At 46.4% G+C, this 15,745-nt stretch overlaps 2 protein-coding genes across 3 annotated transcripts; one reads left to right on the top strand and one right to left on the bottom strand.

The window, feature by feature from the left end:
• Window positions 1–2,090: 2,090 nt before the first annotated feature.
• LOC120650460 (endoribonuclease Dicer homolog 2a-like) lies at window positions 2,091–14,445 on the bottom strand. Of its 2 annotated transcripts, XM_039927609.1 has the most exons (10): window positions 14,243–14,445; window positions 13,711–13,979; window positions 13,369–13,576; window positions 13,173–13,239; window positions 12,969–13,069; window positions 11,714–11,910; window positions 4,801–5,007; window positions 3,765–4,172; window positions 3,165–3,437; window positions 2,091–2,711 (listed from the first exon to the last, which is right to left on the bottom strand). In XM_039927609.1, exons 1-10 carry the CDS (start codon window positions 14,331–14,333, stop codon window positions 2,361–2,363), a joined length of 2,172 nt encoding a protein of 723 aa, XP_039783543.1. In that variant the 5' UTR covers window positions 14,334–14,445; the 3' UTR covers window positions 2,091–2,360. The 2 variants fall into 2 exon arrangements, with proteins under 2 accessions (XP_039783543.1, XP_039783542.1); XM_039927608.1 differs by having other exon boundaries at window positions 2,107–2,711; window positions 13,173–13,576.
• LOC120650462 (uncharacterized mitochondrial protein AtMg00810-like) lies at window positions 10,280–11,447 on the top strand. The gene has a single exon (XM_039927610.1). The coding sequence runs from the start codon at window positions 10,365–10,367 to the stop codon at window positions 11,247–11,249; it is 885 nt and encodes a 294-aa protein (XP_039783544.1). The 5' UTR covers window positions 10,280–10,364; the 3' UTR covers window positions 11,250–11,447.
• Window positions 14,446–15,745: the final 1,300 nt, after the last annotated feature.

The raw sequence follows: 15,745 nt of genomic DNA, 5'->3' as shown, positions 1-15,745 counted from the left end.
CCGGTGGCTTTCCGAAATTCGCTGCCCTTGGCTTTTGCTGTCACCAATGTCCTTCGAGGCTTCGATGCGAAGCAACGCCACCTTTTCAGTTTCAACGTGCAAAGCGCGAACATGTTAGTTCTCCTAATCTAATCTGATACTCCCTCCATTTCAAATGTTTTGACAAATCTAAATACATAGATTCTGCTCTCTACTATCGCAGCAATAAGTCTATATTTGGATATGTCCATAAATGTTAAGGTGACATGTAGCACCTCAGACGGCTTTTGTCCATTATTCATTGCTATATTTTTTTTAAATATAAACATAACTTGAAATCATAACTAGAGTTAGAATATCTATAGCAATAACAGGGGACGGGTTAAATTTAAAGTTTGGGGTAACAAATTTGAGTATGTAGTATCAATCGGGCGTAGTAACAAATTTGGGGTAACATCTTTATAGAAGCACATATGTAGTGTATTGGAAAAAAAAAAGATGTGGCATCGGTCACACCATGGTCCTTCGCCACTGATTTCGAGTAAATTAGTATATATCACATGGAGGTCCTTCGCCACGGAGTACTACTTAGTATTTGAGAATAGAAGTGCTCAAGCTATTAGTCCCATCGCTAATAAAAAATTTAGTAACTGGGAAAAACATACCATATCTCTTCCAAAATGTAGGGATGCATCCTTCTCTCCTATCTGCCTGTAATTTTTTACGGAATAGAGATAATAAATAAAGGTATAGAAAGAAAGTGAGGAAGAGGAGCTCGGCTTACACCGTGGCATGGGGAAGAGAAGTGGAGGAAGGGGATGACATGTGGAGGCCATATGTCAGTAAGCGGAGAGGGATGATCGTAGCAAGGGTATTTTGACCTATATGATAATACAAACGTTTGCACGCGAGCCCAAGATTGTCTGAGACGTATAAAATGACATGTTTCAGTTTTCGAACCAATTGTAATGGCATCCTCCATATATGTGAGAAATAGTGGCATCAGTTAAATACGTGCAAATTGTAATGACACGGATCCAATTAACTCTAAAGAAAATGTGTGACACCCGAATAAATGACTAGATGCTAAGGCCACTATGCTCTACAAGTTTGGATGATTTTTCAAAAAAAAAACAAATACATCAATATCACAAATAAATATATAGAGTGAATAAATAATCTAATGTTGTGAACAAATTGTAAAATTGAAGTAAGAAACTCTTTAAAAAAACTGCACGACGGAGCTTTTTTCATGTAATTTCAGTTTTTAGGGCAATAAACTGAGAATATCTGTAACTTGGCTTAAGAATCATTGCCTTGTATTCTGGATGCATAGGGGGTATGGAAATGGACATTTCAACAACGAAGGATCTTCATTTGAAGAACACAAGACACCTAAAGCTAACGCAAACCATACCTAGGACTCCGTCTACGGAAGTTACAGTATATGGTTATGAAGGTTAACTACAGAACTAATTAAACCACACAGTGTTCGTTTGTGGGATATAAAAAGAATAAATTTCTAACAAATCATCTGGACAGCTTCTTGGCTTGAAATTTGATCTTTTTATATCTCACAAACGAAGTCGAGTTTGGACAACATATTTTACAAGGTTGTGTATCATTATATCATCTACATGTGTTATTTTTTTAGTGAATTTAGACGATTTTTTTGCCGTGGTTTGCACGGGTTTTCACAAAATTGTGGTTTGCACTGGATATGTCCCCCAAATTCAATACACAGCCTATATACAATGCGGTCACTTGCGGTACACACCTCTCCGGCAAAGCCCTGCTCCCTGCCATGATTAGACAAAAAGCAACAAAATGACAATACCTTGATTCTAGATTCTCGTAGTAAAATATCATTTCCCTAAAACTCCAGTATCTAATAAAAAATATAGGCTTGGGGGACCGAGCTGTAGCTCAGTTGGCAAGCGCTCCAGGAGCGGAGGCCGCCAGTCCCGGTGCTGAGGTGTGTGATCGTTTGGTGTACGAGTGCTTCACTATGGCATGTTTCCATACTACTGGCAGTCTCGTCGATCAGCATGAGCGTCCAATCTCTTACATGCCGACCAGTGCTCCTAGCAACTTTCAAACAAAGAAAAATAAAAATAAAATATAGGCTTGATACTGGAATGGTCATGAGGTATCGATGTGCATTTGTTATATGTACAAACTGAAATTGTGAACACATATCAACTGCTAACATGAACGGAGACCCATCCATTCTAAAGAAGCAGCTTTTGACACAGGCCGCGCTCAAACCTTGAACGTTTCCCACAAGCTGCAGCGCTCAAGAACGACCAGACTTAATCCACTGCAAAAACGACTATAGGAACGTAGGTAACTAAAGAAAACTAATGCTGCTGCTCCAAGCTTCATGCTACAGATGCGGCCTTCAGTTTCTGGAGCAGAGCCTTTGCGGCCAAAATTTCTGCCACTTTCTTGTTGCGGCCTTTTCCAGTTCCACAGTACACTGTACCTGCAGCCTTCACCTTTGCAACCACCCTTGTTACTCCAACTCCATTATCACGAGTTAAGTATAGCGGCTTGGGGTATTTTCTGTGCTCGCATATTTCTTTCAGTTCTGACACCGGGGACAGCTCCACAGTCTTTGGGGTGGCAAGAGGTTCCAGTAGGCGTCTCATGGCTCTCCAGACAACCTCCTTCTTATGCTTGCTGTCGAGGTAAATCGCACCAGCTATTGATTCAATCAAATCTGCAAGGTCCTGTTTTTTTATATTGTTTTTGGTGAACAAGCAGCAAACCCAAGTTAGCCGTGAAATAGAAACAAAAAGGTCAAAAGAGTGGGCAAAATATACATTTCCAACTATTCAGAAAGCTGGATAACAGAGTCAAATCATGGCTAACCTATTGCAGTCCCATATAGCATGTTACCATTTCAAATGTTTAACAATATTCACCCTAATATTATCTGTGATATTTAAAACTTTAAATGACAGCCGTACAAAACCATCTGCTGATTAGCAGCGTTTATCTACCACGACACACGGTATGAGAGAACAAAGAATAATGAAAAACAAGAGCTGAACAGAACTGGGCAGTTTCTTGCATAGCAGCTGAAAACATAGAAAATACAGTAGAACTATGCTCAAAACAAACTCAAATAAAAAGCACTCATCAAAGCAACCTGAAACAACTGAAAAGTCAAGAAAACACACCTCAGGTAGACCAATGCCAGGTTCCCAACCATGCGATGGGCCTGAAAATGACCGCCCCGAATTCTCAAGGTCGCTAATCATCTGTTTTGATGAAGAATGAAGAATATGCTTGTGTAATCCTGCTTTAACAGCTGCATGTGCATAGCAACAGTTGTTCACAGAAGCTTTTCTTAGATTTGTCAACAATGCTGGTGTACATCCAGGGTAGTACTGTTTGTAGAAGTAATCAGTTATGATGTGGTCCAATACCGCATCTCCAAGAAACTCAAGCCTCTGCAGGTAGGCACAAACTTGTTAAGTAAACATTAGCCACAAAAGAACACCTGGAGTAAAATACCTATTTTTCCCTAAAAGAAGTTAGTAAAAGGGCTAATACAGTACTATAACTTTGATGCATTTGACTTGTTTTCTATTGGTTTTGTTTAACTAAGGCGTTGATAATTATGGACGGGCTATTTCATCTGTGTTCTTTCAGTTCAAAGCTGCACAATAGAACTGCAAAAGTATTGTTGACTTGGAAAAAATTATTTTCAGTTAAAAACAAAATAATATAAACAATAGTTACTGAAGGTCGAATTGCATAGGTTCTTCAAGATTAACCTCATAGCAAGGGCCAGCATTATTGTAGGAACCATGTGTCAGTGCTTCTATTAACAGTGAACAATCATTGAAAGCATAACCGAGCATCGTCTCTAAGCTTCTCACGTCAATGATTTCTTCAGATTTTGTTATAATTTTCCTTTCACCTTGCATTTCATTATGCAGTTCTAAATCCAATCCTAATGATTTCATGAAATGAAATGCTGCCTGTTCACCAGAAGCACTGAGATAGGCCCCAATCAAGGCTTCGACTGTATCTGCAATTCTCTTGCTTTTTATGGATATTTCCTTCAGTGTGTACATATTATTTGTTAATAAGAACAAACATTTGGTGTTACCACATATGTCATAACCAAGTCCTGGAATGATCCATTTTTTCAGATTAAACTCTTCACCTCGAATGTACCCCTGCCAATCATGAAAAAAAAATTCTGTAAACATTACGTAGACCTAAGAATAAGCACATAAATCTTATGTCTTGTGTGACATGACAAAGCAACTAAAAATAATTCTACCTAACATGCATAAAAATGGTTGCAAAATTTAGTCCATTTAGCTTAGTGTTTCATTGCATAACATGGTAGAAAATTGTGGATAATAGGATTATCAAAAAAGAATTTACAAAACATGGAAGGAAGGAATAGAAAGAAAAAAGTATATCTATATCACCAGTAAGGTTTCCATGAAATACTGCTCCCAACAAGATCTTAGCTGAGAGGCCTGTTTGCAACACATGTGCAGAAATCTAACAATTCCTGCAAACATTTCCATTAAAAGACTGCTCCAAACAAGGTCACTTGAACCAGGGCGCAAACATGCATTACTAGCAAATTGGACTTGGAGCGAACAAAATCCTTTCTCTTTTCATTAAACAAAGCAACAAACCAGGTTCCAAGTTCACGACTTCTTGGCTTTGGTACGTATTGAGTTTCAATCGCCAACTACTTCACTCACAAAGTTTAGCCTGTTGTTACACTTTGGTACTAAGTTCAAAAGAGACATGCAAAGCAGATTAGAAGGTACAGATTTTACGTACCACAAGATTCCTGTTGCAAGCTAGATGACATAGAGTTGTGTTGGAGACCAATTCTTTTCTCATGGAGGTTAGCTTGCCCTCTCGATGCTTGTATTTGCTAAAAAGATGCTGGCCTGTAACATACTTAAGGAAAGAATCCCCAAGTGTTTCTAATGATTCCAGTGAAAATTCCTCCTGGCATTCCTTTGTTGTAAGCGCTTCCAGAATCTGTATATGAAGCGAAATGCTAAATTTAAATTTATAGGAAATAAAATACTTTAAGCATTAATCAAAGAAAAAATTGTAATGTTAGTAGACGTTGCTGTTAGCGAGACATGTATAGCTAGGCCATGGGCCTTTGGTTAGCCGGCCCTTGTGGCCTTTAGGGTTGGGGCGCCGCACTGTCCAGGTGCGCCCCCCTAGTGTTGATTAGGATAGGCAAGGATCCCCCTAATCAGTTACTTCCATATACCGTGGCATCCTTACCTATATGTACTCATACCTGTGCTTTGCACCCTAATCAATCTATTATTCCCTAGCCATATTGCTCTCATGGTATCAAGAGTTCAGGTTTCACCTGAATTTGCTTCCGCTCCCTAGCGCCGCCTCTCCCCGGCGGCGCCCCTACCCGGCGCGCGCAGCCTACCCTGCCGCGCCGCCACCCCCGGCACGTGCAGACTCCCCTGCCGCGCCGCCACCCCCGCCGCGCGGCATCCCCTGCCTCGCCTGCGCCGTCAATCTCATGGCTGGGACTCCTCCCGTCTCCCCCAAGGCCGCCGCCACCGCTGAGGCCGCCGAGGCCGAGCACAAGAAGCGCCAGGCCGCTCGCGACGAGGCCCTGGCCCAGGCCACCGCGGCCGAGAAGGAGGCGGCCGACGCCGCCAATGAGATCGATGCCCTAGCCGCGCGCCGCCGCGGCCCGCAAGGCCGCCGCCGCCGACGATGACGACGCCCAGGAGCCGGACGGGCAGTCCACTGCCTCCAGCACCGGCGGCAACGATCTCCACGGCGCCATGCTTCAACACGAAGCCGCCGCCGTGATTAATCTGCACGCCCAGGCTGTGAGCGTCCAGAACATCCGTAGCCTCGTCCACTCCGTCCTCGACCTCGCCACCGGTAACTACAACCGCTGGCGGGATCAGTTCCTCCTCGCCGTCGGGAAGTACTCCCTCGAGGACCATGTGCTCCATGACACGCCGGCACCGAACTTCCCCGACTGGGTGCGCATGGACTGCGTCGTCAAGTCGTGGATCTCGGGCACCATCTCCACCGATCTCGCCGAGACCGTGATGGAGCGTGACGCCACGGCTCGCGACGTCTGGCTCGCCCTGGAAACCCAATTCCTGGGGAACCGGGAGACGCGCGCACTCCACCTCGACTACCAGTTCCGGAACTTCGTCCAGGGGGAGCTCTCCATCAACGACTACTGCCGTCGCTTCAAGACCATGGCGGACGGCCTCACCGCCCTAGGCGAGTCCGTCTCCGATCGCACGTTGGTCTTGAACGTCATCCGCAGCCTCAACGACCGGTTCAGCGACATCGGTCGTCATCTTCGCCGCGGTCGGCCGTTCCCGTTGTTCAAGGACGTCGTTTCCGAGCTGACCCTCGAGGAGATGACCATGGCGCACAAGGCAGCGGCGCCCCCCACCGCCCTCCTCGCGGCCACAGCGAGACCTTCCAGCACCACCCCCTCCTCGGGTGGCGGTCGGTCATCTGACCAGCGCCCTCCCTCGGGGGGCGGGTCTGGCTCCGGGGGCGCCTCCTCCAAGTCGAAGCAGCGGCGCGGCAAGCAACGTGGCGGCAAGTCTTCCGGCAACCCGCCCGCCACGGGCGGCACGACCACTCCTTCCGGGACGGCAAAGGGCGCCGGCTCGGGTGCTTCCACCGCACCCTGGCCTTTGCTGCACAACCCGTGGGCCGGGTCCATTCAGCTGTGACCCGGCCCGCGCCCCCCGCTGGCCCCTCTGCCTCTCCCCACCGGTGCACCACAACAGCAGGCGCTGCTGGCCCAGGCGCATGCCCAGGCGCAGGCATACGCCATGCAGCAGCACGCCCAGCAGCAGGCTCAGGCGCAGGCGCAGCTCCAGGCGCAGCTCCAGGCCCAGCAGGCGCAGGCCCAGCAGCTCCAGGCGCAGCAGGCCTAGGCGCCTCCAGGGTTTCAGTACCCCTCGGGCGCCCCCTCCTCCTGGGATCAGCAGTCCTTGGCTGACTCCTTCAGCACCGTGAGCCTTCAGCAGCCTCCTGCCATCGATTGGTACTTCGACTAAGGTGCCACATCTCATATGACTTCTGATCCCAGTGCTCTTTCACATACTTCCTTCTCGCGGTATCCTTCTCCTTCGTCCATTATTGTCGGTAACGGTTCCCTTTTACCCGTCACTGCCACTGGCTCCACACAGCTTCCTGGTTCGTTTTTACTTAATAATGTTCTTGTTTCTCCGATAAGGTGAGATCCCTTGGTGCATGCTCTTTGCTGATGATGTGGTGCTAGTTGACGAGAGTAGGGCAGGAGTTAATAAAAAGTTAGAGCTGTGGAGACGCACGTTAGAGTCGAAAGGGTTCAGACTTAGTAGGACCAAGACCGAGTACATGATGTGCGATTTCAGCGCGACTAGGCATGAGGGGGGAGACGTTAGTCTAGATGGGCAAGTGGTGGTCCAGAAGGATACTTTTCGGTATTTAGGATCGGTGCTACAAAAGAATGGCGACATTGATGAAGATGTTAGGCATAGAATTTCAGATGGCTGGTTGAAATGGCGGCAAGCTTCTGGCATCCTTTGTGACAAAAGGGTGCCACAAAAGCTAAAAGACAAATTCTATAGGACAACAATTCGTCTGGCGATGTTATACGGTGCTGAATGTTGGCCTACAAAAAGACGACATGTACAGCAACTGAGTGTAGCAGAGATGCGGATGTTGCGGTGGTTTTGCGGGCCCACAAGGAGGGATAGAGTCCGGAACGAAGTTATTCGGGATAGGGTCGGGGGGGCACCAATTGAGGAGAAACTTATCCAGCATCGGCTGAGATGGTTTGGACATGTCCAACGAAGGCCTCCTAAGGCGCCGGTGCGTAATGGGGTTCTTGAGCGGGTCGATAATGTAAAGAGGGGTAGAGGTAGACCTAAACTGACGTGGGATGAGTCGGTTAAGAGAGACCTTAAGGATTGGAATATTTCTAAAGAGATAGCTTTGGATATGAGCGCTTGGAGACTAGCTATCAATGTGGCTGAACCTTGAACTTATTTTTTTCGGGTTTCATCTCTAGTCTACCCCAACTTGTTTGGGAAAAAAGGCTATGTTGTTGTTGTTGTTGTAATGTTCTTGTTTCTCCGAACCTTATTAAGAACCTTATATCTGTGCGCCAGTTTACCTCTGACAATAATTGTTCTATTGAGTTTGATCTCACTGGTTGCTCTGTGAAGGACCTTCAAACCCGGAGAATTCTCACCAGGTGCAATAGCTCGGGGCCCCTCTATCCGTTGTGTCGTCCTGCAGCCACAGCTCTTCTCGGCGGCCCCACCTCCTCGCTTTGGCATCGGCGTCTCGGGCATCCTGGTCATGAAGTTTTGTCCAAGCTTACATCTATCCTACCTTTTTGTAATACTGTAGCAACTCATTGTGTCATGCCTGTCAGTTAGGACGACATGTTCGTCTTCCTTTTCATACGTCATCCTCTCGTGCATCTAGCAATTTTGACCTTATACATTGTGATCTTTGGACATCACCTGTCATTAGTGTCTCTGGTTACAAGTATTACTTGGTCATATTGGATGATTGTTCGCATCATTTGTGGACGTTTCCCCTACGTATGAAATCTGACACATTCCCTACACTTGCTAACTTCTTTGTCTATGTAGCAACCCAGTTCGGCACACACATCAAGGCCGTTCAGTGCGACAACGGCCGGGAGTTTGACACCTCCAGCGCCCGAACTTTCTTCCTTACCCACGGCGTTCCCCTTCGCATGTCATGCCCATACACTTCGGCCCAAAATGGTAAAGCTGAGCGCATAATTTGTTCCACCAACATCATTATACGCTCTCTTTTGTTCCAGGCCAGCATGCCTCCTTCCTACTGGGTCGAAGCTCTCGCCACTGCTACATATCTTCTCAACATCCTACCCACCAAGACGCTTCAGTTCGTTACACCGCACTTTGCTTTTCATGGCAAACTGCCGTCCTACAACCACCTCCGCGTCTTTGGGTGCGTTTGCTATCCAAACCTGTCCGCCACCGCTAGCCATAAGCTCGCACCCCGCTCCACCTTGTGCGTCTTTCTTGGCTACTCTCCCCACCATAAAGGATACCGCTGCCTTGACACTGTTTCCAATCGGGTTATCATCTCCCGTCACGTCACATTTGACGAGGCCACATTTCCTTTCTCTCGGGAGACCCCTTCTCCTACCGCGGCAGACTTTGAGTTTTTGGATGAGTTCACTAATGCTGCGCCGGTTCCCATTGGACCGTCTCAGCGTCTTCTGCCTGCAGGTACCAGCAGCCCCCCTCCCGCACATCCATGTACGGACGACTTCCAGGCGCCCTCTCCCGCACTGCCACGTGCGGCCCCTGGAGCTTCTTCTCCCGCTCTGCCACGTGCGGCCCCTGGAGCTTCTTCTCCCGATGGTCCCGCCCGGCTTCGCCCCCCGAAGCCCAGCTCCTACTGCCATCTCTCCAGCGCCCGGCTCCACCGGGCCTCCGAGCGGTGCCCAGGGCACTCGTCCCCTGGCGCCGGTGTAACCCTATGCCCGTGTTTACACACGCCGTGCCAGGGCTGCGCCACCACCACCGCCTGCCGTCGGCGCTCCTCCCCTGCCTAAGGGAGCCGTGCCGGTGGCCCCCGTCGTCAACGAGCATCGCATGGTCACTCGTGCGAAGCTCGGCTTCCGACAGCCTGCACTATTCACTGCAGCCCCCCTGTCACCGATCCCGAAGACCTTCCGTAGCGCCCTCGCCGATCCTAATTGGCGGGCTGCAATGGAGGAGGAACATGCTGCACTTCCGAGGAACCACACGTGGGATCTGGTTCCCCGGCCGCCGCGGGCCAATGTGGTCACCGGCAAGTGGATGTTCAAGCATAAACTCCAGGCTGATGGTTCTTTGGAGAGATACAAGGCCCGCTGGGTGGTTCGCGGGTTCACTCAGCGTCCCGGCGTGGATTTTGATGAGACTTTTAGTCCTGTGGTCAAGCCTGCTACTGTCCGTACTGTGCTATCTCTGGCGCTCTCTCGACGTTGGCCCATTCATCAGCTCGACGTCAAGAATGCATTCCTCCATGGCACCCTGTCCGAGACAGTATACTGTGCGTAGCCAGCTGGGTTTGAGGACTCTGCTCACCCTGACTTCGTCTGTCGGCTCAACAGATCAATATATGGGTTGAAGCAGGCTCCTCACGCGTCGTATAGTCGCTTCGCCACATATCTGCTCAGTCTGGGATTCATTGAAGCCAAGTCAGATACCTCGCTGTTTGTCTACCACCGTGGTCCGGACACCATATACTTGCTTCTCTATGTTGATGACATCGTCCTCACCGCCTCTTCACCAGCTCTCCTTCAGCGGACTATTCAGGCTCTGTAGCAGGAGTTCAGCATGAAGGATCTCGGTGAGCTTCATCATTTTCTGGGGATGCATGTTCAGCGTTCTGGCTCCGGCCTTCTCCTCTCCCAGCGGCAGTACATGTTGGACATTCTGGATCGTGCTGGTATGGCTGACTGCAAGCCGTGCTCTACCCCAGTGGACACCAACCCCAAGCTGGCGGCTGATGGTCCACCTGTTCAGGATGCCTCAGATTTCCGGAGTCTCGCCGGTGCTCTCCAGTACCTTACCTTCACCAGGCCGGATATCGCCTATGCAGTTCAGCAAGTTTGCTTGCACATGCATGATCCTCGCGAGCCACACCTTGCTGCCCTGAAGCGTATCCTTCGCTATGTCAAGGGGACTCTACACCTGGGGCTTCTTCTTCGTCCGTCTTCGCAGAGTGAGTTAACAGTATACTCTGATGCTGATTGGGCAGGTTGTCCGGATACACGCAAATCCACATCGGGTTATGCGGTTTTTCTGGGGGACAACCTGGTTTCTTGGTCGTCGAAGCGACAGAATACGTTCTCCAGATCCAGTGCTGAAGCTGAGTATCGTGCAGTGGCCAATGGTGTCGCCGAAGCCACTTGGTTGCGTCAGCTTCTCCTTGAGCTCCATGCTGCTCCTCAGCGCGCCTCGTTGGCCTATTGTGACAACATCAGCGCTGTCTACATGTCCTCCAACCCTGTCCAGCATCAACGCACCAAGCACATTGAGATCGATCTTCACTTCGTGCGGGAGCGTGTTGCTGTTGGTGATGTCCACGTCATGCATGTTCCTACTTCGTCACAGTACGCCGACATCTTCACCAAGGGGCTTCTGTCTTCCGTGTTCACCGAGTTCATGTCCAGTCTGAACGTTCGTGCTGCCGACGATCAGACTGCGGGGGCGTGTTAGCGAGACATGTATAGCTAGGCCATGGGCCTTTGGTTAGCCGGCCCTTGTGGCCTTTAGGGTTGGGGCGCCGCACTGTCCAGGTGCGCCCCCCCTAGTGTTGATTAGGATAGGCAAGGATCCCCCTGATCGGTTACTTCCATATACCGTGGCATCCTTGCCTATATGTACTCATACGTGCTTTGCACCCTAATCAATCTATTATTCCCTAGCCATATTGCTCTCAGTTGCAATCAATTTAGATGCTAAGTATAGTACTGGTAAGCCCTCTATGTACATTGACAACTGCCAATCCAGTTCTTTATTCTCAAGACTATAACAAAACTGCTATTTATTCTCAAGACCTTAACTAAACAGGAGTAACTCAAATTAATTTTCTAGAATATAAGCCCACCCAGTTGATTTAGTATCTAGTAGCTACTACAGTTATTATGTAGTAAAACAGATGACTGCTGAGAGAACAGAACCTTCAGAGCTGTTATGTTGAACTGTTGCATTCTTGGGCCCAACTGGATTTTCAACTTTGCAGAAAGAAGCAGACACTGGATACGATACATTATGGAAGGAACAAATGAGAAGCTGCATAAAATATTTGTTGAAACTGGCGCCATGACTACTCTGCAGAGTTCAGGTGGCAACTTAACAGCAATTCTGCCACTAGTTTCTGAAGCAAGAAAAAGGATGATCAAGTTAGCCATATGAAAACCATAGCCTATGAATAGCTGTAGGATCAATTGTTACACTTCCAAATTCTAAGCTGATTCTATGTATTTTGAGAGGCAAACTACATGGGCCTACCTTTTCTTTTGTATGAAATCTGTCTACTAATTACTTAAGCATTGGTTTAGGAGCGCTTTTGTTTGAGCTTAAAAGACAAGAAAAGTGTGAGCCTTCGCACATTGAAACACTTTTATTATTATTATTTAAAAACAGGCTTATTCTGAAGGCCTTACTCACCAACCTATATAAGATCTGTTTATAGAGGTTGAACTCCAAGAATAAGAGTCGGAGTTGGCATACATTTCCAAAATAATTTGTTCGGTACTTCAGCTTAAGTTAATGAAGACAAGATCCATAGTTATTGAAACTTGAATTTCGTATGTACATTTATTTATCGATGAGGCTTGGTAGAGCCTATACATTAGGAGTCTAGTAGATTAATGCGTATTTTTCTAAATTATTTAAACTCTTGGATGAACTAGTTCATGCATTAAACCATAGGGAAGTCGAAATCATGAAGACTTAATATTTTCAGCTATTGAAACTTGAATTTACAGCTTATACATTTTATTAATTCATGTCCTTCGATTGAAATAGTGTATGGTCAGATGCTCCTTTTGCACGTGATGCTCTTTCAGTGAATAGTAAGTATTGATGAATATTTTAGATAAAATATGTACAATATAAATTCAATTCCAATTGCAAAGGAAGAATATATCTTTTAATAATTGAGACACATGTTTAGCATTTGTATTAGTTGCAAGGAATATTTGGGAGAGTATCGCAAACACTTGATGGATGTAAAACAAATAATATTCATATACATACAAATATCATTCATTTTGATAATGCTTGTAAACAATCAGCATCCATACCTTGTGAAATGCAAAATATATAAATTTGGCAGTTCCAGGATTTGATCATACATTAGTTGAATTTATACATGCTACTGAAACAAGATAGCAAGAGACAAAAATATTGGTACTATTAACAGAAAACAACCTTTCCCTTTTCCGTAGCACTTGTAGAGGAAATTTTGCACTGTGAATAGTCCACTGGCAACCAATAGTGGGTTGCTTTGAGAGGTTAAACATAGGCCACGTCTGGAGCATACAAAAAAGAATACTGAATTTGTGGACGTAACTTCCACAGCTTAGAGGAGCATTTAACAAATGTAAGGGCAGAAACATATCTAGTCTTAATTACCTCGCGGAGCTAACAACACTCTCGTCTCTCAAATGCAGCGGGTTGTTTTCATTTAAGTCAAGGAACCCTGTAATATTATAAAATTTTCTATCACGAGGGATGTAGACAACAGAATTCTGAAGCATGCACCTGCAGCAAGGACCATCCATTGTCTGCAGTAAATCAGGATCTTTACAAGAATGACAATGTCCCATATCTTTTTCAGTCGCATCATATACTGATGAGGTTGAGAACTTGATACCACACCAATCAATCTTGCCAGAAACTGAAGGCAGAAGAAGATAGACAACGCCTTCAGATACTTGTAGTTCATGGAAGTATTTTATAGCATCTCTGACCTCCGAGTGGCCATTGCCAATGAGCAAAGAAATAATGGTGGTCTGAAATCTTCTGGCAAAAATGACCTGAAGAAGCAAAAAATCGCGCCCTCCCCATCAGGGATACAGCAGGCTCAAACTTGCAATGCAAACGTTGATGAAAGAAACTAAAAACAGGATCCAGAGATTAAGAAACAAGATGACAGAAACTCCATGTTTACCTGTTCTTGATTCAGATGAACGATACTCATGTACCGAATGGTGACATCGACACCACCCGAGTTAAATAAGTTATAGAGGAATTCAGGACCCATGTCACATTTGACAGCTAATATTATGTCTGCTGGAGTAGCGGTTGTGTTCAAACACCCTCGCAAGGAGATGTTGTAGCAATAATACAAGCCGCGGCGAGAAAACGACACCCAATTGTCCACCAGTTCTTCTGGAAAGTAGACAGGCTGTCCATGCTGATATGTATCCTCGGCTGTGTCTGTGTGAGTGTGAAATTTCGAATGAGTTGTCACAAAGCTAAAACTGTATTGCAGGTGCTCCAAACAAAGTGAATCGGCGACACCGTCAGTTTCTACTGAGTGAATGAGATTCCGTCTCCAAAATAAGGATCCGCCGAAAGCACCAGAAATTTCGCTCGCGGGATCGATACGGGAAGAGCAACGCTCTAGTTGCGGTTTGATGCTGCATACGTGTGGCACTATACAAAGCGAAGCAGAATGAGGATGTTCCCGTCGGGCGTACCGTTGCCGCCGGCCCCTTCGTCGGCTTCCGGCGGAGCTCCTCCTCCCCGCGCATCGGCCATGCCGGCGCCGGCGCCGGCGGAGCCTCCCATGGCGGTGGCGACTGGTGAGGTTATGGTGAGAGGTTGGGCGAGGAAAGGGGACGGGAGAGAGGCGGAGGGAACCGGGTGCGGGGGGTGGCGGCGCTTGAGCTCAGTTGCTGTCGTCCGCGTCGGTCCTCTGCTTTTCGGTGCGCGCCTTTTGAGGATGACTTGACGAGAACTTCTCCCGATCGGTGCCGTTTGGGCGCTGACGTTTGCTGCTACTAATTAAAACGCCGTCAAAATTTCATAATCTAGAATGCTCAGACCAGCTACCAGTTGAAGCAAACCAAAAAACCCCTGAATAATAATAAGAAGTAAAATAACAAAAAATAACTAATTGAGCTACGGTCTAAAAGGTACACTATGTCACTATTAATTGTAAACCAACCACTCAATTGTTTTAGTATTTTGACCTAATCTAAATCTAAAATTCATCCCTTATCAAAAAAAATCTAAAACTCATTGTATGAGAAAAATCTAAAAATACTCATGAGCGTTGAAAGAAAAGAAAATAATAATTATTTTTTCATCAAACTTGACATAATAAGTTACAAATTATCTAAGATCAATGATAAAGCGGGTGTATAAGTTGGTGTTGTGCCGCCAGAGCTGATAGCGAAGAATTATACTACCAGTCGAGGTTCAATCATTTCAAAAGTACATTTCCGATCCAAAATTACTCTTCTATGAAATATTTTTTTAAAGTAAGACCCATAAAAAATGTCTCATATCTGATTCATATAAAAATAATAATTGGTGGTACAATAGAAGAACAACTTGACACGAGACGACATAAAGAAAATAAAATTACACTGAAGAGTTCTCTGGTCGTCTTCTTCATCCGAAAAGGCAGTAAATTTGTTTCGCCGTGCACCGGAGCTTGAAAAATACACTGAAAAAGCAGTAAGGGAAAGGGACACCTGCAAACACCATCGCCACACAAGACTTTGAAGACCACAAAAATCACTCGCTGTTTGCAATGAGATCTAGCAATCGCTGAAAAAACATCGGCTGGGGGGACACCCCAAGTAACACAGACTTGCAATCCTTCGCCACCAAATTAGAGGGTTGAAGAAACCGAATCTTGTCACTGAACAGATCAAAAGAAGAGGTCAAAATCGCCACAACAAAGGACAGCTAACTACATCTACTGACTGACACACCAACTATAAAGATCTGGAGAGAACCTTCAGATATAGCAGAATTAACTCTCACTTGGCCATCGTCGGCGTCAGAACGAATATCGTTGAGGTAAAAAAAGCTGGAGAGACTTTATTCCAAAGCGTCATCGTCACCACCACCTCGTCGGTGTCGCTGGAGAACCCAAACCAAATATTCATATGGATTGATTCGTCTAAAAACTCGTTTTTCTTTTTCCCCTTTTGAAGATGATGAATAATATGTGCCGCGCTTTTCACCCG

The sequence above is a fragment of the Panicum virgatum genome, chromosome 9K (assembly GCF_016808335.1).
Source record: "Panicum virgatum strain AP13 chromosome 9K, P.virgatum_v5, whole genome shotgun sequence".
Lineage (NCBI taxonomy): Eukaryota > Viridiplantae > Streptophyta > Magnoliopsida > Poales > Poaceae > Panicum > Panicum virgatum.
Note: the sequence above shows the minus strand (reverse complement) of the source record. Positions and strands in the feature narration are given on the sequence as shown.